Source organism: Glycine max, chromosome 20, assembly GCF_000004515.6.
Source record: "Glycine max cultivar Williams 82 chromosome 20, Glycine_max_v4.0, whole genome shotgun sequence".
Taxonomy (NCBI): Eukaryota; Viridiplantae; Streptophyta; class Magnoliopsida; order Fabales; family Fabaceae; genus Glycine; species Glycine max.
In genome coordinates, this window is record NC_038256.2 from 45638551 (window position 1) to 45665408 (window position 26858).

Here is a 26858-nt window from a genome sequence, read left to right on the forward strand (position 1 = left end):
CTATGTTGATATATCTTTAAACCTTACACTAACACCACCTACAGGAAAAACAAAAATAATTATTAAACACTCATATATTTTACCTTCTATTTTAATTAAAAAAATTATTTTTTATTTCTCTCATCTAAACCAAAATACTTTAAGATTATATTTTATCCTATTCAATATAGAAAATTTATATTATTTAATAAATTTGCATGGAGAAGGAAACCAAAAAATAAATTGTATAAAGATCCCATGCAAGGCATTGTTAATTAATTGTATTTAAAAAAAATGTGAATATAATTTAGTCTTCAAATTTTACCAAATCAAGCACAGGATGGATATTTGATAGGTGGAAGCGGAGAGAGGGATGCTGCAGAAGCAGAACTGTGTCGTTTAACATCAACGACATATATGCAGCGTCGGTGTTTTTGTTTCATGTTTTGACTAGCTTGAAGGCTGACTTTCCCAAGACGAAGAAGAAGTAAGGAGAGAAAGAGATGGCAGACGATCTGTTTGAAGGATTGCCCCCTCCTTCCTCAAACACTCTTCTTCCTCGTCAACAACAACAACTCCAACCACAACCAATTGTTGTTGCTACCAACATCAACGACACTGAATCCTCTGCAGTTCCGGCTCCAAAGCCAATCCTCAAAAGTGCCCTCAAGCGCCCCAACCCTACTCAACCTGACACCCAAGGTCAATTCTTTTTTTCCCCCTTAATCGGTTATGTGCAATTTCAATAAATACCACCCTAGGGTTACTCGAATTCAAACCAATTAATTAATTATATTCAACTCGTAGTCACTGAGTTTTTCCTTTTTGTATAGCTTTCTCGCGTGAACCCTAAGGTAGATAGCTCTTCCGTTCGTTTTTATTCAACATTGTTTACGACATGGACGCATGGAAACAATGTGCACATGCAACACGGTGCGAAGAATGGATAACAATCATAACATACTCATTTACTATTCAATGGGCTGCAAAATTCAGCTTCAAGACCCTTTTTTTTTCTTGGAATTCTCTAATTTTTCTTTTCACTCTGTGAACTTCAGTAATTCCACCCTTTAATATTTAGTGGGATAAAACTTTGTTGTTTTTGCTTTTATTAACGAGAACTTACGTTGACTATGAAAGATATCCTAATTTAAGAGTTCCTTATATTGTTTTATCAAAACAAAGAACTCTATTTGAGCTTGCCTTGGGTTTTAGTGTTCCAAAACAAACAGAAATCTAAAAAGTTGCAAATTCAAGCCTCTACTTGTCTTTTTGGAGTGAGGTAAATGTAAGTTCATCTATTAAGTTTTTTTTGGAACCTAGATGCCTTGGGCTGGGGCATCATTCCCGTTCCATAAATTTAGTTTACTTTACTTTATATTTGCTTCCATCCCTGTTTCAAATGATGGAGTTGGTATTTTTTTTTTTTTTTGAATTCTGAATTATCTATTGTAATTTCAGCTGCAGCACCTAAGAAAAGCTTGAAGTTCAAAACCTCGACAGATGCTTCTGAAGCACAAGTTATTGAGGCTATGCAGAAGATATCTTCACACATCAAGAACCCTGCAAAGTTCAGCAAGGCTGCAAAGCTTGCTATACAGCTGATTCAGGCAGGAAGTGTAAAGTCAGAAATTAGTGATTATTTTTTTGCCATATTAGAAGCTGCAATGTCATCATCCATTACTTGTACAGATCCTTCAGTTCGAGCAGATTATCATTCTCTGTTCTCCGTAGCTCAAAACACCAAAGAAGTAAGATCAACAATTTGTTCAAGATATTCATAATTCATTTTTCTAGGATAGGGTATGTGGAAAGTTTCTTGACCCTTGACCTATCCTTTAATTACAGCACCTCAATAAGAAGCAAAAGAATCAACTGGCAACTTGGACAATTAATGCTGTGGTGGCAAATGATTTATATACAGATGATAGCTTTGTGGTATGATTCTCACTAAACTTTTATGTTAAACTTGCTGACAACTAGTGCAATGTTCTTCCTATTTGAGACCACAAAAAACATATTGGAATGATATGCAACTCGTTTTGACATGTAATGCTGTTTAAATCATCACAAAATGAAAAGTATGCTGTCATTGATGTACTGTCCTTTTTCTTTGTGCATTTTGTCAAGTCGATGACCAATTGATAAGCATCATCATTCCCAATTCAGTAGCCATCTACTTTTTTCACCCTTGCCATACTATTTTGTGATGGACTGACAGGTGAATAATGGAGCATAGAAGTGCACTCATGTATGACCTGTGTTACTGTTACCTCTTGAATGTTAACATATTACACTCACTCCAGGGACAAAGTATTTTTGTTTTGGAGTAGTGGAAGTTTGTCTTGGTTGCAAATGGCAGTATTCTTCTTTTAAGTGGAATGTTGGGACTTGGGTTCCCGGCTCGGCACTTTGGTAGCTGATCCTTTGACTTTGTATTTTTGGAGGGACTATTAATGCATCAAATTAACTGCTGTGAAAGTTTTGTCTGGATTTTGTCACGTGTAGTTTTAACTTTTGTCTAGTCACCAGATTTAGAGTTGGGATATTGTTGTCTATTTTAATCTTATTCTGTTTACCTTGAATAGTTGGACCCATAAAGATTATCTGTTTGTTACCCATGCTTTGTTTCCTACTTTTTATACAGTTTTCTAAAGCAGCTGGGCAAATCAAGGAAGCTATATCTAATCTTCCTGTTGCAACAGAAGAGGAGGACGCAGAGGAAGCTAAGTCTCTGAAAGATAGCACAGTTATAGTGGATGAAGGTGGTAAGACACCTGCCACAGATAATGATAATGATGGGGAGGAAGCTCAAGCTGACCCATTTGGACTTGATGCTCTGATTCCTAATTCCACAAAGAAAGGTGAAAAATTAAAGGCAAAGAATGAGGCAGCTGTGAAAATAAGGGAGGATGAGGAAGAAACCAATAGATTCCTCAAGTCAAAAAGAGAAGTCCTGATAACTTGTTTAGAAATTGCTGCTCGGCGTTATAAAACACCCTGGTAAATGCTCGTGCTGTTTTCTATTGGATGTCTTTTACACACCTTATCATGTTGACATTATTTGTTGTCCTTTCTCTATCCAGGTGTCAAACTGTAATTGATATTTTAGTGAAGCATGCCTTTGATAATGTGGCAAGATTTACAGCTCGCCAGAGGGATGCTGTTGGGAAATTGTGGGCTTCAATACGGGAGCAACAAACTCGTCGGAAGCAAGGGAAGTCAGTTAATGGAAAACTTGATGTGAATGCTTTTGAATGGCTTCAACAAAAATATGCTGGTGAAAAGATTAGCATTCGTCATTCTGTTGGAGCTAGCGGAGACCGTCGTGCCCAGCAATGGCTTGGTTAAATATTATTGTGACCTTTCTATGAAAGTAATAGAGAGGATGATGGAAACTGCAAAATAGTTTAAAGGAGGGGAGAGGATGCGTGCGTCCTCGTCATTTCATTGAGTGTTGTAACTTAAGTAGGTCTCAGACATCGCTCCTAATTGAATATCACAAAACAATTTGGTAGTGACTTAAAAAAATGTGACTTACTTACCCTTTTTTTTATTTGTGCGTATATAAGTTATTGATTTGTTTTCAAAATACGAAATCATGTTTTGCGTAGTGTGCTCGGGCATCCATTAACTAGCAGTCTAAAACAGTCTGAATGGGATTTGATTCCGAAATCATGTTGGTTGAAACAAACTCTTACATGACATTTGAGAGCTTCAGGGCAGGGTAAACCAATCTTATACTTCATCTAAGAAAGAAGTGTGTTTTAGAACGACTTGGTTTTTATCGTGATAAGCAATTAACATTTTCAGCTTCAAAATTTATCAATGAATGGCTTAAACTTTATTTTGATTATATATTTAGCTGCGGCGAGTATATTTAAAGTCGATTGAGCTAAACCCTTTACACTCTTTGCAGAGCTTCTTTGGTTCAACGATAAGCATCAGACTTATACCATGGTACTGCTCTGTCGCCTCCGTCTTACTTCTGAAACTATTTGCCTTTTCCCAATCTCCAACCCTGTTAAATTTTTCTAAAACCACATAATATTTTATGAATATTCCTTAATTATGCACAATAAAGATGTGCAGACGCGCTTTTGAACCCTGTGTGCTCAAAACTCGTGCCAATTCGTTCCTCGTCACCTTTTATCAGATCCTCTTGCTCTGCCTATGCTTGAGGATTTTTATCTTTGTTAATGAAACAATTGCTACCTTACCTATTCTGCTTTATTTTATTTTGAAGTTCTTGTTCTTTTTATTTTTTGGAGCATATTTTTCCCCTCGAAAAGGTTCATACAATCTTTTTAAGTGAAGCATTTTCTTTTGGACGGTTTATTTAGCACACTCTGCTTATGGACGGTCTTGTGCTGATTTTACTTATTACATCACGACATAACATAATCATAAGCTACATCTACTGTTGCCCCCTCCCTTGTTTTCTTGGTGTTTTTAGCGAAAAGCAGTTTTTTCTGGCGAAAAACACTACTAACATTGCAGCAAACATTGTGATTTTTGTGTGTACATAATGATGTTATACTGGTTGATGATTTATGAATTAGAAGTCAGTCAGTCCTTTGGTCCCATCTTTGGTTGTAAACAATTATTTTGTTCGATTTTGTAATTTCAATCCAAATGTTCGCTAGGCAGCCCCATGGATGTGAGGAGCCACCTTCCCTACGATAACTTCTGTTGTATGGATTGTGTTGTATCTCAAGTCTCAACCATAAAGTTTAAAGTTGTTGGTAAACGAGAAGATGTCATCTATAGTTTCACTACCGATTTGATTGTGCTGGGCAAAATGGGAAGTTACCTTGTAGAGATTTGTGTACTGGAATTTTTTCAGCAGTTAGAATAAATACCATATTTACATAACATTTGGTCAAGTGTGCCAAACACAACTTCTGATACACCTTGACCCCCCTGTGTATAATTCATTTACTGTACTGACAAAACTGCATGACAGATTGAAGGTTGCATGTACTAGTTAAATAGTTATGCACTGTACAGATCAAATGGTTATCACCATTATGCAAAACTGCCAACAGGATATAGCTACATCCTTGAGTAAAATCGATTGAACAAACACCAAAGACATGGTTCACAAATTCCGTTATAGATGACTATGTCATAATATCTCCCCTCATTTAGTCATTTACATAGCAAAAACAACTGTTCCGGCGAATCATCAAAGAGGAAACAAAAACGATTAAATCCTTTTCTATTAAGTATGGAAAACAAGAGAAAATTGCATGTAATCCCAAATTAATTAATAGAACCTTATTCTGCATGGCACAAAAAACAAAGACAGGTGATTGAGCTGAGTTAACGTGTATATATATATATATATATACAATGTGGGGTTATCTAAAGCAACTAATTCATTCCCTTCCCTTTGATTTGAGTTTCACTCCCAATCTTCGTCACTCAATTCATCATTCTCTTCTTTGGGCGGTCTAACAACCAATAACACAGTTCCTAAACTCTGAGTGAACCCCTTTTCCTTCAATGCAAAACCTCTTTGGACCTTCAAACCCTCAGCATCACTATTCACGAGATAAAACCCATGATCAGCACCCACCTCTCTGTTACTCCTGTTAGCCACCACCAATATAGGCTCCTCCTTATACCACCTATTAACCTTCCACGGCAAAACCCTAGCATCGGGAAATGACACCACGACACCCCCTTTTCCTAAACCAACGACTGGGTCCCACGAGGGCAACACCACCCATTTTCCCCACCCCTTCTCCGCCACCACTACACCAAACTCCCCCTGGCTTCTGCTCTCAAACGGCGCCTCCAAAATCTCCCTCTCCTCCGCCGCGGAGACCGGCAACAACACCACCGAACTCGCCTCCGCCACCTCCCCAATCCTCAGCCTCACCACCGGAACACGCGCCGCAGCCTCCCCTTCACCCACCGTATCCCCCTCCTCACCCTTCCCCTCCAACTCCTCCAAAATCACATTCCTCGCCGCCTCCGTCTCCGCCACGCGCAGCGCCTGCTCCAGCGCCGAAGTCCTCTGCTCCGACGGGTTCCTATGCTCCTTACTCTGCCGGTAATACATAAAAGAAAGACAATCTCCGGGGAGAGTGTAGTCGAAGCTCTCCCACCCCTTATCCCCGCGCCTGCTAGGGAAATCCTTCATTGCACGTGCGAGCTCCTGCGCGGCCTTCCCGTCGCACCGATTCTCAACGAGGAAGCGTGCGGCGGCGACGCGCTGAGGAGGCGGATCTCGTAGAGGAGCTCGGCGCCGCCAGTCTCGAAGGCGGCGAGGAGGTCGGGGTCAGCGTTGGACTGGACGAGGGAGTCGCGGACCTGCGCGCCAACGATGAGGCGGTTCTGCTCGACGCCGGAGATGCCGGTGGTTTCTTCGATCGTGGGAGGAGAAAAGCCTTCGCGGATTAGGGAAGCGATGAGGGGCGCGTACTCGTACCAGAGGGCGAGGCGGTTGGCGAGGACGTCGATGCGGCCGGCGATGTCGAGGGTGCCGAATTGCGAGGGGAGGGGCGCCGGGGGAGGGCGGAAGGGCTGGTAGACTTGCAGCTGCGGCGGCGGAGGCTGCTGGTGCTTCTTGAAGGAAGATGAGTTGAGGACGGCGGAGATGGGCTTCACGAAATGGCGACGGTGAGGGGAGGGAGAAGGTGTTGAGTGAAAGAGGTCTTTGGGAGTGACGCAGGAGAGGGAAAGCATTGTGCAGCCTTTCCTTACCTTACCTTATCTCGTCTTTGTAAGATTTTTCAGCTCACACTCAACAAATGTTGTACAACTTTTCTATCTCCTCCTCTAATCACAAATTGTAATGTAATTAATTACTTAAGAAACAATTGTTTACTTTTTATAACATTTTTTTTATTAGTTTACCATTAAAATACATTTATAATAACTTAACAATTTATTACTGAATAAAAATGTAAAAAAATTAATATATACTTGTGTGATGATATTTAATATTGTATGACTTTTTTTTAATTGTTTTCAAAGAAATAGGGTTTGTGCTTTGTAGCATACATGACATGCTTTTGATATCACGAGAGAGATTGAAGTGTTGCATCAAAGGATTCAGTTATTTCTATCACGCTTTATCGGGACACAAGATGTAAAAAGTATATTCTTGAAGAGACATTAAAGGGTTGGAACAATCTACCCTCATGAGATTAAATAAAAATAGTAAAATAGCTATAAACAAAAAGAATCCTACACCTCCTGACACTGTAAATGATTTTATATAGTTATATAATCACAAATTATCATGTGTTTATTTTAAAAATTGTATAATTATTTATAATTGAATAATAATATAAAATTGAATGTATGATCATTAAACTCGTATGAATAAGATGCCTTTAAAGAAAAATATCTAAATCTTATGTCAAATGATTGCATTTAGACAATTAACTCGAGCATCCCTCTACGCTATCTTTTATGAAAGGTTCTTTTCATCGTATCAAACAAGAAACTTCGGTTATATGACTAAAAATGAAAAAAGATTGGAAGTAAGAAATGTTCTGCATGTGCATCTTCACCTTATTTAAGTAAGAAAGATAGATTGGGATGATAAATTAACTTTGTGCTAAAAGATGAAACTCAACTAATGAAGCATGGTCATTGCTAGAAGAAAGAAGGAAGACTCCTTGAACTGCTGCACATCATATCGGGAAAAAAATATGCAAGTGAGATATGAATGTTGCTCAAGACAAAGCAACCTAACTAGACAAAGAAACCTAATTAGATGATACAATCCCTTCAGATGATGCAAATTGGGCAAATGGAGAAAGTTGTTTACAGGATGCGACTTGATCAAATGACAATATGGCCTCAATGGAAAAGACCAACCTTGTAAGGTGGTACAGTCTTTTTAGATGATGAATCTAACTAGACGATAGAACATGGTCAAATGGACCAACCTAGTAAAACATGAATCTAACAAGACATTTGATCTTCCTTTAATGAACCAACCTAGTAAGACAACGATGAATCTAACAAGACGTTGGAGCTTTGATTTGATGGACCAAACTTGTAAGATGAACTTAATCAAATAACGCACACATTTTATAATAGAGCTTTGATCTTTTATTCTTCTTTTGAATTCTTAATCTTTGAATTTCATGGAGAGGCTGAAGTTGTGACTCAGAAAAGAGTTTTTAACATCTTTTTCATTTTTACGTTAAAACTGGCTCATTTATTGATGTTGACAATAAGAAGTTTTTTGCTTAAGAGAAACATACCATGTAGAAGGAACTTATACTTGTGCAAGACATTATTGGAATGACAAGCTTAGGTGAAGAACTAACTCAAACAAGTATTGAAGCACAACAATACTAGCAATAAACTGTTGTCGTTAAATTTGCTCTCTATATGTTTTGGACATAAATAACTGGATATTTTGAACAACCTTGTACTGTTGTACAAATGGATATCGGAGATGCCAACATCTGTAATAGATGGATGCCAACAAAGATTCATTTCTAACACCATGCGGCACGAGTCTGTGTGCTTGGATGTGCAATCCATTACCCAATTATCAACAGACTACAATCTTCTACTACTAATTATAAAATCTTCTACTTATTATCTACAGACACCTAGAAATACATAAAACTGTAACAGTTTAGAGATTAAAACATTAAAACGATTTATCCACTTCTGCACCAGGAGATCGATTCTGCTTATCATCAAATCTTCTACTTATCATCAAATCTGCTTCTGCACCAGGAGATCGATTCTGCTTACTGCTCCCCTCACTCTTATTACTTCTGCTTTTCTCTTAGTGATATGATGGCAAGGTCAGATCACCAAATTTCATATTTAACTCTGTCGATGATATATTGTCCTTTTCCGTAGACCTGCCTCGTGATCTTAGATTATAAGATCTTGCAACTTCTGTATCCTCATTATTAGCATTCATGTTAGTAGGTGCATTGTTCCAAGCAGTACTACGGGAATTCTGATCCTTCTTTGAGAACTGAGTGGCTGCTGTTTGTGCCCCAGCTATGGCCAGACTTATGCTTGATGATTTATCCACTTCAGATGCTTTTAAGTTAGAAGTAAGCGCAGAGATGGAACCTGGCTTCAATGAAAATGGATTTCGTGGATCTGGAAGCGGAAATTTCACCGGCATCGGACTATTAACTGGAGACAGCCCTCTAACTGCAGCTTCATAAATCTTTGAACAAGTAGGAAAAATCAGCCTTCTTTCCAAGGAAAAACAGAAAGCATGACAGTGACTTTGAACCATTATAATACCTTCTTTTCCAGGTTATAAACACCTTGGTACCCCCGCATCTCAAATGGAATCAACAATTTCTGAATTAAGCACAGAAAAAAAAAAAGCACTTAACACTTGTTCAACACACACACACACACAGTTGCTAATCTAATAATAATAGGAACTACATCAGTAGAAAGACACAAACCTGTGGCCATTCGCACAGCCAGCAATAATCAGTTTGTGCTTCCAACCTCACCTAAGGAATAAAAAAAACGGGCTTAAGCGAAGGATAATGTGTATAACTAGGAACGAATAGTTAAAAACAAAAGTTTAGTAATTGGTATGGTACCCCTTCAGGAACCATCTCCCAGCATGCTAGCTCATCACGTGTTAAGCAGCCAACCACTTCAACACAGCCTGTTAATCAAGCATTCAAATGGGTGACTGATGAATTGAAGTGAATTAACAGAGAAAGAGGTTGTGGTATTGTACCCAAAAGCCTAGAGACAGGGTAGTGTTGAGGAAATTGGATATCACTGATGCCATTGAGTGCATAAATCTCCTTGTAGAAGTATTCCATTGCTTTGATTGTAGACTCCTCCGGGACTTTACTGGCAGAATGAATCCAAAGACGACCTTAACAAACAAAATCAAAACATAGGAGACATGCAGGTCAATAATGTGTTTGTTTGTTTCATAAAATAACATTAAACACAAAAAGAAAAGAAAAGGAAAAAGAGAAACCTGTGATTGGAGCGGGCCATGACCTGCCCTCGACGCGCTTGATCCCGTAAACGAGGAGAGAAGCCCAAGGCTGGTGCATGGTTAAACATGGATTCCGATAATTGCCGGAGTTCGAATGGTTTCGTCTCATGGCTTCGCTTCGCTTCACCCCAAAATCGAATCTTTAGTTCGCCCTCCCTCTCTCTCACACCAACAAATCATTGCTCGCGGTTCGGCCCAAATCAGTCTATCATCTAATTCACCAAGTTTAATTTGAGTCGTGATGACATGGTAACTAATGAGAATTTTTATTTTATTTTGATCAATTTTGTCGCCTGCATTTATTAAAATAAGATAAAAATAACTTATCAAAAACATAATTAATTATTTAATCTGCATTTAAAAGATAAGATAAGATAATTTTTTTATTGAAAAATAACATAAGTCTAAATAGATTTTGTATAAAATCTTGTAGTTTAAATATGCTATTTTTTTTTTTAAATGTTAAGGATACTTTCTTTACACTCTTTTTCTTATATTCTCTTTAACATTAATTAAAAAAATTATATATTTAAACAAAAATATTAGGTCCATTTTAATACATAGGAATTAAGTATTAAATAATTTTACATTAAGATATAAAATTTTAAAAATATGATCCATATAATAAGAATTTTTAATCCATATGATTTGTTTGTTAGATAAAATTCTTTAATAAAAAATGTTAATTAATATAAGAAATTGTGTAATTTATATCACTTGTGTGTGTTTATTTTTATAAACTTTTGTATATTTAATCAGTTGAATCATAGGGTGTTTTTTCTCGAGGTCAATAGTCCTCCCACAGTCTCTAAATCTAAGAGGCCATAGTCAATGAAAATAGAAGATAATGTTTATGCTCTTAGGCGGTGAAAATATCCTCCAAGAACCTCCGTAGATTGAACAATATCGTTGAAATCTCTCATGAGGAGCCAATGAACCAAAATATTATTAGACAAATGTCGGAGATGGTCCCACAGAATAGGGCGCAAGGTGAGGGTTGGTGAAGCATAATTTGATGAGCAACACCATTCATGTTCAGCTTTTGAATGATAAAGGAAATATATTGGTGCATAGTCTCCATAAGAGTGTAAAGGTGACATCTTTCCTGTTAATAAATGGCCACTAGCTTCCTCGATAAAAACAAGAAAGTAGTTCTGCTTCTTCCAGAAAGTTTCAACATGAGCAAATTGGACATGGGTTTCATACACCAAATAGAGGGAAAAGAGATAGCCTCTTGATAATATCCTGCACATGCCGTTTTTTGGAACGACCCATAGCTACTCTAATGTTCCATGAAATGATGGAAAAATCGTTAAACACTATCATTAAAAACATTAGAAAGAGAGAGAATAGAGGAAAGCCTCTACAAGATCATGTCTTGGTCCTCAGACATAGTATGTTCCTCTACAAGACCACCAACTTGTCAGTCATTCCACTGGTCATTCCTATCGCCATGGTCTCATCATTTTTTGGTAGACTTGTATCAACATTTGGGTTCTCTGATTAAGTCATTTCTGCTCCAAAAACATGGGGGATGGATGGGGTGGCCTAGGGGTTTGCGTGTTTAAGGTTTGGGGTGGGTTAAAGGTGTTTGGAGGAATCAAGTTACCTTTGTGTGGGTCAACGTGTTTGCGCAAAGCTTTGGAATTTTGCACGAGTTGCCATATGGGTGTCTCATGTTCTTTACATGGACGTTTGTGTTTGGTTAGAGAAGCGGCACGTGTAGGATCCACCTTATTATAGGAAGGGTTACCTTTATTCTGAGTTCCATGATTCTTGGAGGAATTGATTTGATCACTTCTCTGTTGACTTGTTTTCTTTCTCCTGTCTGTGTTTTCCTAAAATGGGCCCATAAATGCCTTGCCCTCTTTCTTGTTTTGTATCTGTTGATTATTGGCTTTCCTTCTTTGCATCACTAGCCATTCTCCATGAAGAGGGGAATCTGTAACTGCCAAATCCGGTTCTTATTCAAATCATTCATAACTGTTGGGGTAACATTCATTGTCTCTCGGACTTCCTCCAAGATTGGTGGCATCTTGCCTCTTATGGTTGTTTCCACCATTATTGGAGGTTGAAATTGGCCAGCACCGTCGTTGTTCACTCCCTGTGTATTATTATTTTTTTTCCATTGTTGGTTCCACCTTGCACTCCCTCATAAGATGACCATAACACCCACAGGTTCCACAAATTCTATGGAGACCTTCATACTCAACATGGTACCATAAATCTTTCAACCATACCCTCCCAACAACAGGCTTTGTTAGATTGACCTCAATGCAAACTCTGGCAAACCTTCCCCTTCTGACATCCTTGGGGTTGATATCCACTTTGACAGGCTTACCTATTGCAGAGGCCAGGGCTAGAAGTATAGTCTCATCATAATAAACAAGATTATTCAATCCAGGAAAACGTATCCAAACCATAGTTTTGTTAATGCTTGCTACGGGAGAGATGAAGTCTGGAGTCCACAACTCCACTATTAAATAATTATCAAAGATCATCCATGGTTCCTCACCAATAAGCTTCACCCTGTATGCTTCCTGGTCAAAGGTTACCATATAGTATCCATGGTCAATATCTAGGATTTCAAAGCCTGCATTCAGCTTCCAAATCCTTGTTAATCGTTCTTTCATAACATGAAAACCAATGGACTTACCTATAAGTTTGATAACCAATGCCTCTTGCCATAGAGCATATAATCCTTCAAACATCGAATCATCAATGATGACTGTTGGCTTGAGAGGATTGCCATCTTCAAATTCGATCTTAGCCAATTTTTGCTCTATCAAATCCATTGTTAGACGAGTTATTTGAGGGACTTTTCCTGTTAGACACATGTCTTTAAAGGATAGAATTTTTGTAGAATCATCACCACCACCTCCACCATCCACCATTAAGTGATTCTTGACCAAAGTTAGCACCATTCTTCAAACCTGCATAAAAATAAAAATAAAAAACCAACCCTTTGGCCGTGCCATTTTTTACTTGATTATTAATTTGAATGTTCAATCATAACAATTATAATAATCATAATTATATAACTACTATAATGATGCATTTTAATGAATTAAAATAAATAATTTGTATTTAGCTGGAGGGAAAATGAATAACATATCGTGACATGACATCAATCCACATAATAAAATTTTATTATTACATAATAATTGACTGCAATTGATTGATTACATTGCTTTTATCCATTGAAAACCTAATTTTAGATTTTTCCGGTAGATGACCGGAGTAATTAATTTTACTATACTAGGTCAGCGAGGAAAGCAGCCCTATTATATAGCAGTGTTACGAAATCAGTTTCCTTCCTCTAACCTAATAATCAAAATCATCAATCCCTCTTCTCAAACCAATTCCCACTTTTCCTCTCTTCCCCTCACCAAACTCAAACCAATTTTCACAATCACCCCACGCCGTCACCCTCAAACGATTCCCTTCCGCTAGCAAAACGACTGCGGTTTGGTCGTCGAGGCATGCTATTCGCTGCTCACTGCCTTTACTCTTCATCATCGTAAAAATCACACCCAATAGATTAGAGACATTGACTTTGTGCTTTTTTTCTGGGAGGGGAACAAATGGACCAAGCTCTTGTGGACGACATAATCAACCGCCTTCTCGAAGTTCGCGGCCGCCCGGGCAAGCAGGTGCAACTGTCGGAGTCGGAGATCCGCCAGCTCTGTGCCGCTTCCAGAGAGATTTTCCTGCAGCAACCTAATTTGTTGGAGCTTGAAGCACCCATTAAGATTTGCGGTAATTTCTGCTTTCTTCTTCTTTTTTGAACTGGTTATTGTCGTTTTTACCCTAGCATCACACCCTACCATAACCGCATGGTTTCGTGTTTGAGCATAGGAAGATCCGTACTAGAATATGGCGTATGGTTTGGTCAACTGCGAGGGTTTTATGTTTGCGCTTTCGATGTGATCTAACTGCTTCGGCTATGTGCTGATCCCGTGTGTGGGGTTTAAAAGTTATCTAAGTTTAGTTTGTAAAGTTTATTTTAAGTGAGGTACTTCTGCTGTGTTTAATTACAAATTCGTTGCATGTGTTGTTTTGTTTTTCTGTTATATGGTGCTCGCTTATTGGTGAGTATGTTATACAGTTACGGAGTGGATCAGTAATGCTTAGCATCAGTCCAGAGTGGAGGAATTTCTTGTTGTAATGTTCTCAGGTCTGCACTTCCGGTGGTGTATTTGCAAGGACTTTAACCATGCTCAAGTCAGTGTTTGCAGTAGGAGAATGAGTGTAAAAGTTAGAGAGTGAGGATACTTGAGGCCTATATAGCTTATTTATATTATTTCCCTATAGGCTACAGTGATGAGACGTGGGAAATGTCTCTACGGGTGAATCCCATAAAATTTGTTGTGCCTACTAATGAGCACTAGAGTCTAATTTGGTACTCCCTCCAGTCTCAAATATAAGAAAAACAAATTTTTCTCGGTCTCAAATATAAGAAAATTTCAACTAACTTTGCTTCATTTAATGCTACTATCTCTATAATATCCTTCATTTAATTGAGGTTTTAGTTCCAATGAAGGGTAAGTTGAGGAAAAACTTAATTTTTAATTGAGACTAGCAATTAGATGGGGTTAACTAACTTTCTTAGTTAGCGTGAATCAATTTTTTTTCTTGTATTTGAGACCGGAGGGAGTACTTTGCTGGTGTTGCACCAGAAGGTTCTTGGCGTACAAGCCTTATGGGTTGGCTATTGAGTTTGATTGTACTGGGTCAGTACATTGGTTCGATTCATGATTGTTGGCCCAAATTCTTTAGAGGGGTACGGAACAAGGAGTGATGGTTGAGGAAGATAAATTTGACCATAGTTTCCCTGATGTGGCCCTGATATTGGTAATGTGTCAATTGAAATGTACAATTAGTCCAATATTAGTACAAATTTTGTATTAATAGACATGCTGTGTTAGCTGATTTATAACGGGAAAAAAAATGGATGAAAGTTCATATATGATATTGGCTAAAGTGGCTGAGGCAAAGCAGCTTGCCAGCTTATTATCTGAGGTGAAATCCATTGATAATTGCACTTCAGTCTGCCTTGACCAAATGCAGTTGTGGGCATGTGTTCTCATCCCTGTTGAAAGTTGAAGCATTGGCTTCCTTTCCTCATTTTCATTTTTTTTCTGTCTAAATAAAAATGATAAAATAATTTAATCCTCTTTTCTTTTTATGTTCCTCTATCAAGGCTTACTGGACCATGATCTCTGTGTGTCATCCCAAAGTTAGTTCTCTGCTAGTGATAGCGTTTGGTGGTTGATGCCATGGGAGCTTGTTATACAGAAAAAGAAAGCCAAACCTTAAACTCAGTATTTATAAAATCAAATAGTATACTGCTTTAAAAGAGTTGTGCTGTTATGTTTTATATAATATTGGAAACAGGCAGTATCAACTATGTTCAGAACTCTAACTTCTCAGCTGCACATTGTTTTACACTGAAATGTCATGCAGAGAAAGAAGTGTTTCTTCTGTGGAGGAAATAATAATATTAATTGCAAATGGTGAAATCCTTGAGATCAAGTTGTGAAATTATTATCAGGGGAGTGTAAGGATTGATGCAGGCATTACAAACCTTTTTATTAGGTTTTTTAGTTATTTATCGGATGTCTAATACATACAAAATTTGTTATACCATACGGGGAATTAAAACTTTTAAGCTGTGGTGTGGAATTTTGGATAGAAGATATTTTAGTCAGAATAACATAAATTGATCTCTCTGCTGACATATAATTCCTTTACAGGACCTTAAGGTACTGATCAGTTGTTTAGGTTTAGCCAGGTTTATTATTGTATCTAGGTCTAAGAGTTGAAGTGTTCTAGCTAACTTAAATTTGTAAACAGAGTTTCTGAAACAAGTTGTTCAAAGTTTGGTATATAAGGAAAATTTTCCAGGATATGTAGTGTTGTTTTTACCCCAGCTTTTGTTTGGTTTCTCATCTCCTTAAGAGTGCGTTTGGATAGAGAATTTTAATTGAGAAAAGTAATTTATCAGAGAATTTGAATTTCTGTAATTTAGAATTCATTGTTTGGATGTTTTTTATGAAGAATTTAAAATTTTGGAATTTTAAACAACTAAAAATCTGGAATTTCAATTTCCTTTTAAAAGGTGAGAAATTGAAATTCTCTTCTTACAGTCTTCTTCAAGAAACATCGTCTAAGCTCCTAAAATATCGATCGGGTGTAAGCATAGAGGAACATGTATAACTAGCACACCAACCATATCTTCTCTTTTTTTTTTCATTCATTTTTTCATCCTCATAATTTTAATTTTTTTTATCCAAACACAAAATTTTGAAAATAAAAGAATTTCAATTGAAGTATTTGAAATTCTTAGAATTTAAAATTTCTCAGAATTTTAAATTTCTCCATCCAAACACACTCTAAAAGAAATTCAACCAAAAAGAATTTTAAAAAAAAGGAGCTTTTGAAAAATAGTTTTTTTAGAAATCTTTGGAAAAAATGAGCTTTTAAACGAGTTAAATTTAGGAGCGTTTGATTTCTATTTCTCCTTTTCCTTCTTTTTTTCAAGTCCCAAGATCAAAAACACATTATCCAATAAATTTTAACTTAAAAGTAATTCATTTTAAAAAAAATTATAAATTTACCAAACAGCTTCAACTTTAAATTTAAAGCTATTATCTTCTACTTTAACTTAAAAGTAGCATTTAAGCTCTACAAAAATTGGGTCTAATGCAGCTGTAATGTTTGGAATTTCCTAGTATGGTGTCTTGTTGAGATAAAAGGTTTTATATGAGAAATTGTTTCAAGTGTCCTTAAAATGGCAGTCTTATGAGAATTTTCTTTTAATAACAATATATCATAATCTTTGCATATATTATCCTGAGTTTCCATCTTACTGTCTCCAGGTCAAGGTTGTTGTATTGTATCTTGCGTAAATTATCAGAAATCCTTTAACATTTTTTACACATAATTTTATTTCTTCTGTACTAGAGTTATGAGATAGTCACCTCAAACCTATATTCATCTTATGCTAAGCCAGTTAAGCCAGGGTTTGCATTGGAGAACTTAGAAAAATTATGAGTGTTTCTGTTAAATTTTAAGGTTGAAACACAATCTTAGAGATATGTTCTCAAATAGGGCATCAGCTCAAGTACTGTATTGTTTGTACTTTGTAGAGGACCAAATGATGTAAGAAGATCTGTTTGATGAATACCATCTGCTAACATATGTTCCTAGCAATGAATAATAAGAGTAAAATCAAACTTAAATAGCTATTTTGTGACTGACTCTGAAACTTCCTTTCAAAAGGGTAAGATATTCAGCATCCATGTAAAACCGATGATGCAGTATTGGTGAATGAGGCGTTTATATTCATGAACTCTAATAATAATTCAGCTAGAAGCAGTTATTTGAAACGATAATACTTTAACCAAGATATCCAGTATTTATGTAAAATAAATTACTTAGCATTTGGTGGTGCAAGAATTTATATTCATGTATTCAAATACTGCTGGAAGCAATTATTTGAAATGACGGAATTTAACAAATCCCAAATAGGACCTAGCAATATCAAATATTCTTTGTTTGGCATGACAGTTTTTTGCAATTTGCATGCAAAGTTACAAAGATCTTCATTTTGTAGACACAATTGATCTATTGTAGTCCTTAGTATTGCAATTGCTACATAGTACTGTATTTTGGTTTACAGAGAAAAAATTGTGATGATTTCTTAAAAGTCCTTTTGTTGATCTCTCAGGTGATGTACATGGTCAATATTCTGATCTTTTAAGGCTTTTTGAGTATGGCGGACTACCTCCTGAGGCCAACTACTTATTTTTGGGGGATTATGTGGATCGAGGGAAGCAGAGTTTGGAAACAATATGCCTTCTCCTAGCATATAAAATAAAATATCCCGAGAATTTTTTCCTTTTGAGGGGTAACCATGAATGTGCTTCTATTAACCGTATATATGGATTTTATGATGAGTGTAAACGAAGGTTCAATGTAAGGTTATGGAAGACATTTACAGAATGCTTCAATTGCCTTCCTGTGGCAGCACTGATTGATGAAAAGATTTTGTGCATGCATGGGGGTCTTTCTCCTGACTTGCTTAATTTGGATCAGATTAGAAATCTACAACGGCCCACTGATGTGCCTGATACAGGTTTGCTTTGTGATCTCCTCTGGTCAGACCCAAGCAAAGAGGTCCAAGGTTGGGGAATGAATGACAGGGGAGTTTCATATACATTTGGTGCTGATAAGGTCTCAGAGTTTCTTCAAAAACATGATTTGGATCTTATTTGTCGTGCTCATCAGGTTAAACTCCTGCCTTTGTGTTCAATGTGTTATGCCAAGTCTTCAGGGTTGAGTTTGTATCCCCAAATTTAGTTGATGACTAAAAGTACTATGAGACTTATTTCCACCAATCCTTATCTATCTATCAGGATTATAACAATTGTTTTACTTCATGCAAACTTGGTTTTACTGTTTGCCATGCAAATCTATGAACTGAGGCTAAACTTCTCCCTTTCAAATGCCACTCATTAGCTTATGATCCTTCATTCTTTACATTCCTGCATTTATTTACATTGAAGGATAGTATCTATCAATCCGCTCTGCTATTAAATTTAAATTGGATTAATGTTTTGACTTTTGAACAGGTGGTGGAAGATGGGTATGAGTTCTTTGCTAACCGGCAGCTTGTAACAATATTTTCAGCACCTAATTATTGTGGAGAGTTTGACAATGCTGGCGCTATGATGAGTGTCGATGAGACACTAATGTGCTCTTTCCAAATATTAAAGCCAGCTGATAAAAAAGTAAAGCTCAACTTCGGAAGTACTACTACTACTAAGCCAGGAAACTCTCCAGCAGGCGTAAAGGTATGGAGATATCTTGATATCTGCTGATGCATTAAATACACAAAATTGAGTGGTATATTTTATTGTGTGTGTAGATAGATAATTATGAATTTCAACCTTCACAGTGAATTGGCAATTTCTTGGTAGCAGACTGTTATTTTTATCTGTCTAGACTTAATTTGTGAGTCTTTTGCAAAGACCAATTAAATAATAAGCTTATGGTGATAATTGCAAAAATCTGCTTTATTTCTAGCCTTTTGAAATAGGTGCTTGTCATGATTACACTGAATTTGGAGACAAGGTGTCTTGCTTGTTGGAGTAGACTTCACTTTTCTTTTTTGTGATAAATATTGTCCTGGTGTATACTTTGGTAGTTTTGTGAGATTTCATAGATTTAACCCTTCTGGTTATAATTTAGGATTGTTGGAACTTGGAATGATCTGATTTTATATCGATTTCCTAACCTATCATGTAATCTAAGTTTAAGTTGTTATACCACATCACTCAGCATCACTAGTGTCAATTTTTTGTATTGTTTTGTTGTTCACACTCGATGCATTTAATATATTCTAAATTTCTCTTCTTGTTGCCTTTCAGTCCTTCCTGGGTACAAAAGTATGAAGTTAAGTTTAAGCTTGGTCTTGAAGTTGTAATACTTGCAAGAAAAGGAAAGTAGAGTTCCATTTGGTCTCCTATGATATTTTGGAATTGTAAAAACGAAGGGAAACACCATCATGAACTATGTAGACCGTTGTTTTCAACTGGTACAAATTTGCATTTTGAGGTGGACAGCCTCTCCTTGTTTTCTTTTGTACACTAATAGCTGGTATATGTCGTTCTGACTTCTAAGGTTCTCAAGCATTGATGGATACATCTGCATGTGTTCTGAAAACTAATTAAAAATGCTCTTACAATTGGTGTATGAATGGCAGTTAAGCCAGTAAAAAACTAAAAATGGATATGGTCCTCACTTTGGTGGTCTCCTTGTTATTTTGTGGTAGTAAGTTTTTGTTAATACGGGATCTCCTGAGTCCTTTTCCTTGAATACCCCTGAAACCTGATTCAAAGGTCCTCGCCCTTTGGTTTGTGACATTGCATTGCTATAGTAACTCTTGGGTTCATGTTCTCGGTATGTGCCTAGACTTGTGTTTTCTATAAAGAGAGGTGAAGGTAAAGTACGGAATTATAGCATTTAATTGGAAACTCAAGAAAGTAATTGTGTTGCATTGCATTCTATGCTTATTTTCTGTCAAGACTCAAGTGATGTGTTATTGTCCGTTCTGCGCTTTTGTTTATCAATTTTACCTAAAAGAAATCCTATACACAAGATGCACAAAGAAACAAAAAAAAAATATTGGAAAAGATAATGGTACATAAGAACTAAAAAAAAAAAAAATCATTTGTCACATTACATCTTTTGTGTCGTTAACATGTGTACCGAGTGTATAGGTTAGGTTCTTTTTCCTTTTTTTTTGTTTTGATTTCAACTTGCTGAACCCGTGTTTACTGTTCTTCCATCTTTCATGACCAGGCTTGGGTGTAGTTGGGTCTTGGAAAGTGAAATCGAGTTCTGAACACCTGATGACAAATTGAAATTTGTTTAATGAAGTACCTGGAACATAAATTGTTTTCATCTTCTGAACCTTGATCGGATAATGATATGTATGATCTCTAAGGAGTAAGAACGACTTTCAACATCAATAGAGCGAAATTATGAAGCATTTAAAGGTTGTGCAATCGAAAATCTAAAAAGACAAAATGAATTGCTGGATGTAGTTTTACGCTAGTTCATTTACTTTCTTATCGTATTGGCAAGCTGCTGTTCTTTTTTGGGGTACAACAACCCTATTGACAGGTTTGATCCTTTTTTATACATTTTTAGAAGGTAGAGGCAAAGTGGGCCGGCGGAACTTGAACCCAACGTCGAGGCAATTGCTTCCTGCACCTCCAATATTATTCCCTGCACCTTTTTAAGCTTCCAGAATATTTTACATTCCATAATAGTCTTTTCTGAATGAAAATTTTAAAATTTTAAAAGGCTATTTTGGAATGTAATTTTACTTTTCAGAATTGCTGCAAGAAGCAACATTGGAGGTGCAGGAAACAATTGTCCAACATCAAACCGTCCTTAAAGAGCTTGTTACTTGATTCTTATGAACCCATAAGAGAAAGAAGTCTTAATGTTACTTTTGGTGCATTATGTTTCGAAGTTTGTTCGTTTTTATACATTAAGTTTTAAAAGTTTCATTCTAGTTTTTTATATATTTGAAATGTATCATTTTTGTCCTTTTTTCAATTTTCCATTTGAAATGTTAGTATTCTATTAACTTATAATTTTAAAATGGCTTAATGTCACTTTTTGTTCATTTTGTTTCACAATTGTTTCGCTTTGATACATTATATTTTAAAATTTTTTTTTTGAATTTTTATGCTTTTGAAATGTACCATTTTGGTCATTTTTTTAAAAAAAATTGTTAGAATCATTAATGTTTGTTTTGGTCCAATAAAATGTATCATTTGATCCCTCTTTGCATTGCTCGTCTTCGTCCATCCTAATTGTAGATGCCAAATGAGAATTTCTCTACTTGTCTGGCCCAACCGTGGACAACAGTGAAAGTCTTGTTCACAAACCTCACAAATAGGCACATTGTAACTTTCTCATTCAAGTTTGGGTTAATTGGCCAGTTAGAGTTATATTTTTATCTTTCGTCGAAGACAACTCTTGTTTTGATCTCCCCTGCTTGTGTTTTCAATAGCGTAATTGTGTGAAATTTTTTTATTTTTTGATGAAGAATATAAGAATTTTCAGTGGTTCTAGCAAAATTATGTATTGATGTTGTTCAATCTGTGTAGTGTTATATTTTTTATCTTTTAAAATTTAAAGATAGTGAGGACTTTTAGTTGTCATTATGTAAAGTTAATTATTTTAAAATACTTAATATCACTTTTGGTTCATTATGTTTCATAGTTGTTTTGTTTTGATATATTAATTTTTAAATATTTTATTTTGATTCTTTATGTTTCCAATATGTATCATTTTGGTTATTTTTCAAAATTTAAAAGTTAATAAAACACTAATGTTTCTAATGAAAAATTGAAAAAATGGACAAAAATAATATATTTTGAAAACACAAAGGATCAGAATGAAACTTTTAAAACTTAATATACTAAAATAAAATAATTGTAGAACATAATGAATCAAAAATAACATTAAGCCTAAAAAAGAAACTTGAACTTTTTATCATTGTTTTGTTAAAGATATCTTGTTAAAGATGATATGGTTCTTTTTAATAAAGATATAATATAGTTAATCTCCTTTGAAAAATATACAATCTTGAGATAAAACTGTAAATAATCATATAATCATTTTCCAATTTTTTTTGTTATATCTCATTTATTTATATTTTTCTTCTCTTTCTAGTTATATATATCTTTTACTTTAATTTCTTATCATTTCTTTAACTTTTTAACAAAGTTGAAGGCTTGTAGCCTAACAACAAATGTGACATTTGTATAAATTTTACTATGACAAATTCTTCCAACATTTTGAAGTATTAGTATCAATTTTCTTCCTATAAAAAAATACTTCCATTGTTTTATTTTTTATCCGTCATGAAATTTTTCTCTTTAAAAGTTATAAATTATTTTCTGTAAAAAAAGTTATAAATAATCATGCATCAGTTATAATATTTGTAATTATGTTTTTGTTTTTATAATTTTTAAATATTTTACTCACTGATATAAATTTAAAATGATTAAAGGTTATTGGATATCTTTTGATACGTGCGTTTGATTACTGCGAATAAAAAATAGAGAAAAATATCAATGAAAGTTGTGTTAGAAAACTGAAATCACTTTAACATAAATAAAAATAGTAATTATATTTTTCAATGTATTTAATAATTTTAAAGTAGATAAATTAAAGAAACAAAAAAAATATTTCTTAATTCGTGCATTATTTTTAAAATAGACTATATATATATATATATATATATATTTGGTTATTTTCACAAGTGAAATAAAAAAATAAAACAGAGAAAGTAATTGAAAGCGTTGTCAATGTGACAGTCGACAGTACTTGATTGTAAATTAGAAAAGAAGAGCATGGTTTCCTGAAGCCCATGGTTTCAGTGACATTATTTATAACATAGGAGAAAATGTTTATTAATATTGTGTGTTTGTCTACTATGCCTCGTACAGAATTGAAATTGACGAGAATGTGCAATGTGTCTTCTGCTTTGCTATGCTGGAGCTTTCTGGAGACTACACATGTAACAAATTGAGTAATGAGTACGAAAGGGATTGGTGCTTGGTGGTGTAGTTTTGATATTGTTAAAGGTTGAATGAATATTATTCAGAACATGAAGCGTCGAGACATTAGCAACGTCATGAATTGGAATTAGTAGAAAAAATACAAAGCCTAAGATGACGTGCCTTTCACTGTCTTGTGCAGTCACGGGAAGACAAACAAGGTAGTGAGACTAACCTCAGCAGCACAACCTAAGATGTTTGTTGTTTCATTGTTCTCTATTATTCAATTTTGGGGACCCATATTATCAATTTATCATCCTAAAATATTTTAGACAAACTGTTCTATTTCCTTAATGATAATCCTGCACTTTGGTTGGACTCAAATATATAACATTACTATCTACCAATGAGAGTAATGAATGTGTCACATGAGTGGGACCATGTTTGGTGGTACTTTGGTGCAATTATTGCTGTCAAAACTAACAGTTTTTTAATGGTAGAAATAACTGCAAGTTGGAATCTTTCTCAGCAACCCAAACAAAGAGTTTAAAAAATGGTGGAATCACTTTGAGGCACCCGATGTGGGGCACACTTGTTCTGGTTTCCAATATTCTCTTGTAGATTATTATTAGTTTTGTTTCGGTATAGCTACTTTTTATTCTAATAATATTTTATTTATTTATTTATTAAACACTATATTAAGATATAAAGATACGATTAAAACTAATGTCTCTTTTTTAAAATAATAAAAAACTTCAAATAAATTGATTTTTTTTAAGCAACGATTATTCTAAACTAGAAAGAATGACTCTTTTTTTTCTAATGAAAAATAGAAATTTAACTAAGTTGTGTGACCTCAGTACCAAACCAATTCGTTTGGAATCTTTTATCTTGTTAGTGACTTACAGACAAGATCCACAACACGAAAGCCTTTGTTTTAACAAGAACATTGCCATATATTTTTAATAAATTGTCATGACATATTTCAAATTACTTAAAATTAGAAGTATAAAGAAAAGAAAACAAATATACTTTAACTTCTTAATAATTAATATTTTTGTCAATAAAATCATTAAATCAACTTTATCATGTACTGAGTTCCAAAAATTTATAGTAGCGACATATTTCTATAATTGAATGAAGCCGAAAAACAAATTAAAGTTATTTGCAACTTGCAAGGATGTCATCACCGCCTGTTTTATTGTGTTAGTAAACGAAAGAAACTAACACATCTCTAAATGTGATTTGAGAACTGCATGACAACACCGTCTGTCACAAATTGAAGAAAATAATGAGGATATATGATATATTATAGTTTGCCATCACCATTACCTAGTTTTCTTTCGTATATTAATTTTAGAGATTATAAGTATTTTTTTACGAGAGATTAAACAAAAAAAAAATCAACTATTTAACACAGTTGCTTCGAGTATTTTTCTTCCATATCTTATATGACGGTTTTGTAATGCATCAAATTGAAGTTGAAATATTATATTTAAATTGAGATCTCTTCCTCCGCTGCGTGAGTGTGCTGTGTCTGTCTTCGTATTTTTTATACCGTTTCGTTGGGATAGAAATATTTAAAAATCATTACTACGATATAAAATTACTCACTCATAAATTTAAATTCCAAAATTAGGCTTATGTTAAGAATAGTTCCACATCGGATCATTCATGAACATGATAAGTGCTTATATAGCTATATAGCTAGGTAGACCATCCCTTATGAACCGATTTTTAAGGGGACCTTTCAGATGCCTATGTTGCACTATAAAATTTAATATGGTATCAGAGCCATCTTCTGCTTCTGTCCGGTGGGTGTCATCAACCCTCCCTTTGTGGTGAGAGCCCTGGCTCGAGGGGGCATGTTAAGAATAGTCTCATGATAAGTGCTTATATAATCAAATGTCTTAGTGATTGAATAATTAACGAATATATCTTTTTAATCAATGATAATTGAGTTATCTAATTATAAGGAATTATGAGTTGGTCACATAAATGATTCATTTGGTCGGTAAAGAATACTTAAGTATACGTGCTTCTTTGTTATTCCAAACTAAATTTATTTTGTGCGGGTATCAACTATCAAGTACATGTGAATGGATGAAGACACACGGCAAGAAGAAAAAGGGAAAAAAAAAATTCTTAGATATGAAAATAAAAGAAAAATTAAAATACAGTTAAAACAACTTAATTGAAAATTTAGTAATACATTTATAAGCTAGTTAGTAACCCGTACTAGGAGGGATTTAGTTATACCGATACACTCCTGATAATTATTTTAGATTATTTTATAACTTTTAATTGAATAATATTTTAATTTAAAATTATTTATTATCTCTTTTATATAATTTAAAATTCATATAATATAAATATTTTAAAATATGAATAATTTAATTGGCTTTTCATTATTATTTAATTTTAATAAATTTTGAGACAAATGATTATAATAATATCTAAATATAATTTTATAATTAAATTAATAAAAATACATTTTATATCAAATTATAAAAATAATATAATATTTATCAAAATTGTATAAATATAATTTATTCCTTTCTCTGTATATGCACTAGGATACTAGTCTTGTATATTTGCTTGGAACGAGGAATCACGTAAAGTAAAGTAAAGCAAAGATAAGTTATCACTTATCACACAATAGCTAGCAACTGCCAAACGTGGGTTGCTACAACTGATTGGATCCCATTCCTAAATAAGTGCTTTCACTCATCAAGACATGTTTGAATCCTTCCCCAACCTATATAGTCCATACCTCCATCGGATGATTTCTAAGCTTAAAGGGGTAGAATAATTTAGACTGTGTTTGATTGCAAGAAAGAAAAGAATTAAAAAATATTTAAATTAAAATAAAGAAAAATATGTGTAAGATTCACGTTATTTTTTAAAAATTTCTTATTGAATAATATTTTTTTCTCTTCAATCAAATTACTCTCAAAGGACACTTGTTTCATGGATAACTTTTTTAATCTTAGGAATATTATTTTTGTGAATAAAATATGAGAATGTTATTTCTAAATATTTAATAAAAAAATATGTTTAATTAACTATAAAATTAGTTAATTTTTTATATTCTCAGAAATAATTATTTATGACTCAGCGAAAAAATGAATTTTTAACTCTAATTTTATTGATACGAATACACATATTGCATATATGTTAAAAGATAAAATCAAGCCCATTCAGAAATTTCTGTGAGGAGTAGATTTATCTATTAAAAGAGGAGAATTAGAGGAAAAATAAAATATCATTGTGAGTAAAGTTTGTGAGATTGACAGTAAATAAAATTTAATACATGAACAAAAAATTTAAAAATTAAAAAAACATAAAAAACGCAAATTAAGTGATCATTGAAAAGGAAGTGTGATAATAGATATGAAGAAGATATATGTGAATTTTTGTTCGTAAAAGAAAATTTTTATCCAATGAGAATAAATATTCTCTAGCTCCTTTCTTGAGATTAAATATTAGTTGAAGATGAAGTTATTATTTATCTAGGTAAAAAAATATGCATGGAATTAATAATTTATTATTTCATAACAAATGTGAAATTATTTTTCCTTCTTATATTTTTTGGACTAAAAAATCTAAGGGTTGATTTGGTTGTGTCGTTCAAATTGCTAAGAAATAAAAAAAAATGTAGTGTGAATCAAACGCTTTTATTACACTATTTTAATTTAAATATTTTTTTTTATCAATTTTCTTCCATTCCACTCTCTTGTAAACATACATTTCACTCTCTTACAACTCACTTTCATCCCTATTTTCATATCTCTCTACATGTTTTTTTTATC

At 34.4% G+C, this 26858-nt stretch overlaps 4 protein-coding genes and 1 pseudogene across 6 annotated transcripts; 2 read left to right on the forward strand and 3 right to left on the reverse strand.

Annotated features, from left to right (window-relative positions):
• Positions 1-307: 307 nt before the first annotated feature.
• Positions 308-3558, forward strand: LOC100798166 (uncharacterized). 2 transcript variants are annotated; one of them, XM_003556403.4, is made up of 5 exons: positions 308-681; positions 1441-1730; positions 1828-1917; positions 2627-2982; positions 3066-3558. In XM_003556403.4, the coding sequence occupies exons 1-5, from the start codon at positions 483-485 to the stop codon at positions 3328-3330; spliced, it is 1200 nt and encodes a 399-aa protein (XP_003556451.1). In that variant the 5' UTR covers positions 308-482; the 3' UTR covers positions 3331-3558. The 2 variants fall into 2 exon arrangements, with proteins under 2 accessions (XP_003556451.1, XP_040869377.1); XM_041013443.1 differs by having other exon boundaries at positions 312-681; positions 1447-1730.
• A 1547-nt stretch (positions 3559-5105) lies between these two features.
• Positions 5106-6764, reverse strand: LOC100811992 (rubisco accumulation factor 1.1, chloroplastic-like; annotated as a pseudogene).
• Positions 6765-8287: 1523 nt separating this feature from the next.
• On the reverse strand, positions 8288-10201 carry LOC100798697 (activating signal cointegrator 1). Of its 2 annotated transcripts, none has more exons than XM_003556404.5 (6): positions 9938-10201; positions 9686-9829; positions 9543-9610; positions 9399-9449; positions 9229-9288; positions 8288-9148 (listed from the first exon to the last, which is right to left on the reverse strand). In XM_003556404.5, exons 1-6 carry the CDS (start codon positions 10065-10067, stop codon positions 8750-8752), a joined length of 852 nt encoding a protein of 283 aa, XP_003556452.1. In that variant the 5' UTR covers positions 10068-10201; the 3' UTR covers positions 8288-8749. The 2 variants fall into 2 exon arrangements, with proteins under 2 accessions (XP_003556452.1, XP_014628552.1); XM_014773066.3 differs by having other exon boundaries at positions 9543-9598; positions 9938-10187.
• Positions 10202-11873: 1672 nt separating this feature from the next.
• On the reverse strand, positions 11874-12852 carry LOC102668273 (uncharacterized). Its single transcript, XM_006606873.1, has 2 exons — positions 12199-12852; positions 11874-12062 (listed from the first exon to the last, which is right to left on the reverse strand). Exons 1-2 carry the CDS (start codon positions 12850-12852, stop codon positions 11874-11876), a joined length of 843 nt encoding a protein of 280 aa, XP_006606936.1.
• Positions 12853-13246: 394 nt separating this feature from the next.
• On the forward strand, positions 13247-19666 carry LOC100799218 (serine/threonine-protein phosphatase PP1-like). Its single transcript, NM_001254636.2, is given in 4 exon segments — positions 13247-13717; positions 17691-18250; positions 18595-18816; positions 19393-19666. Coding segments are annotated over 4 exon segments (981 nt in total). The 5' UTR covers positions 13247-13542; the 3' UTR covers positions 19417-19666.
• Positions 19667-26858: the final 7192 nt, after the last annotated feature.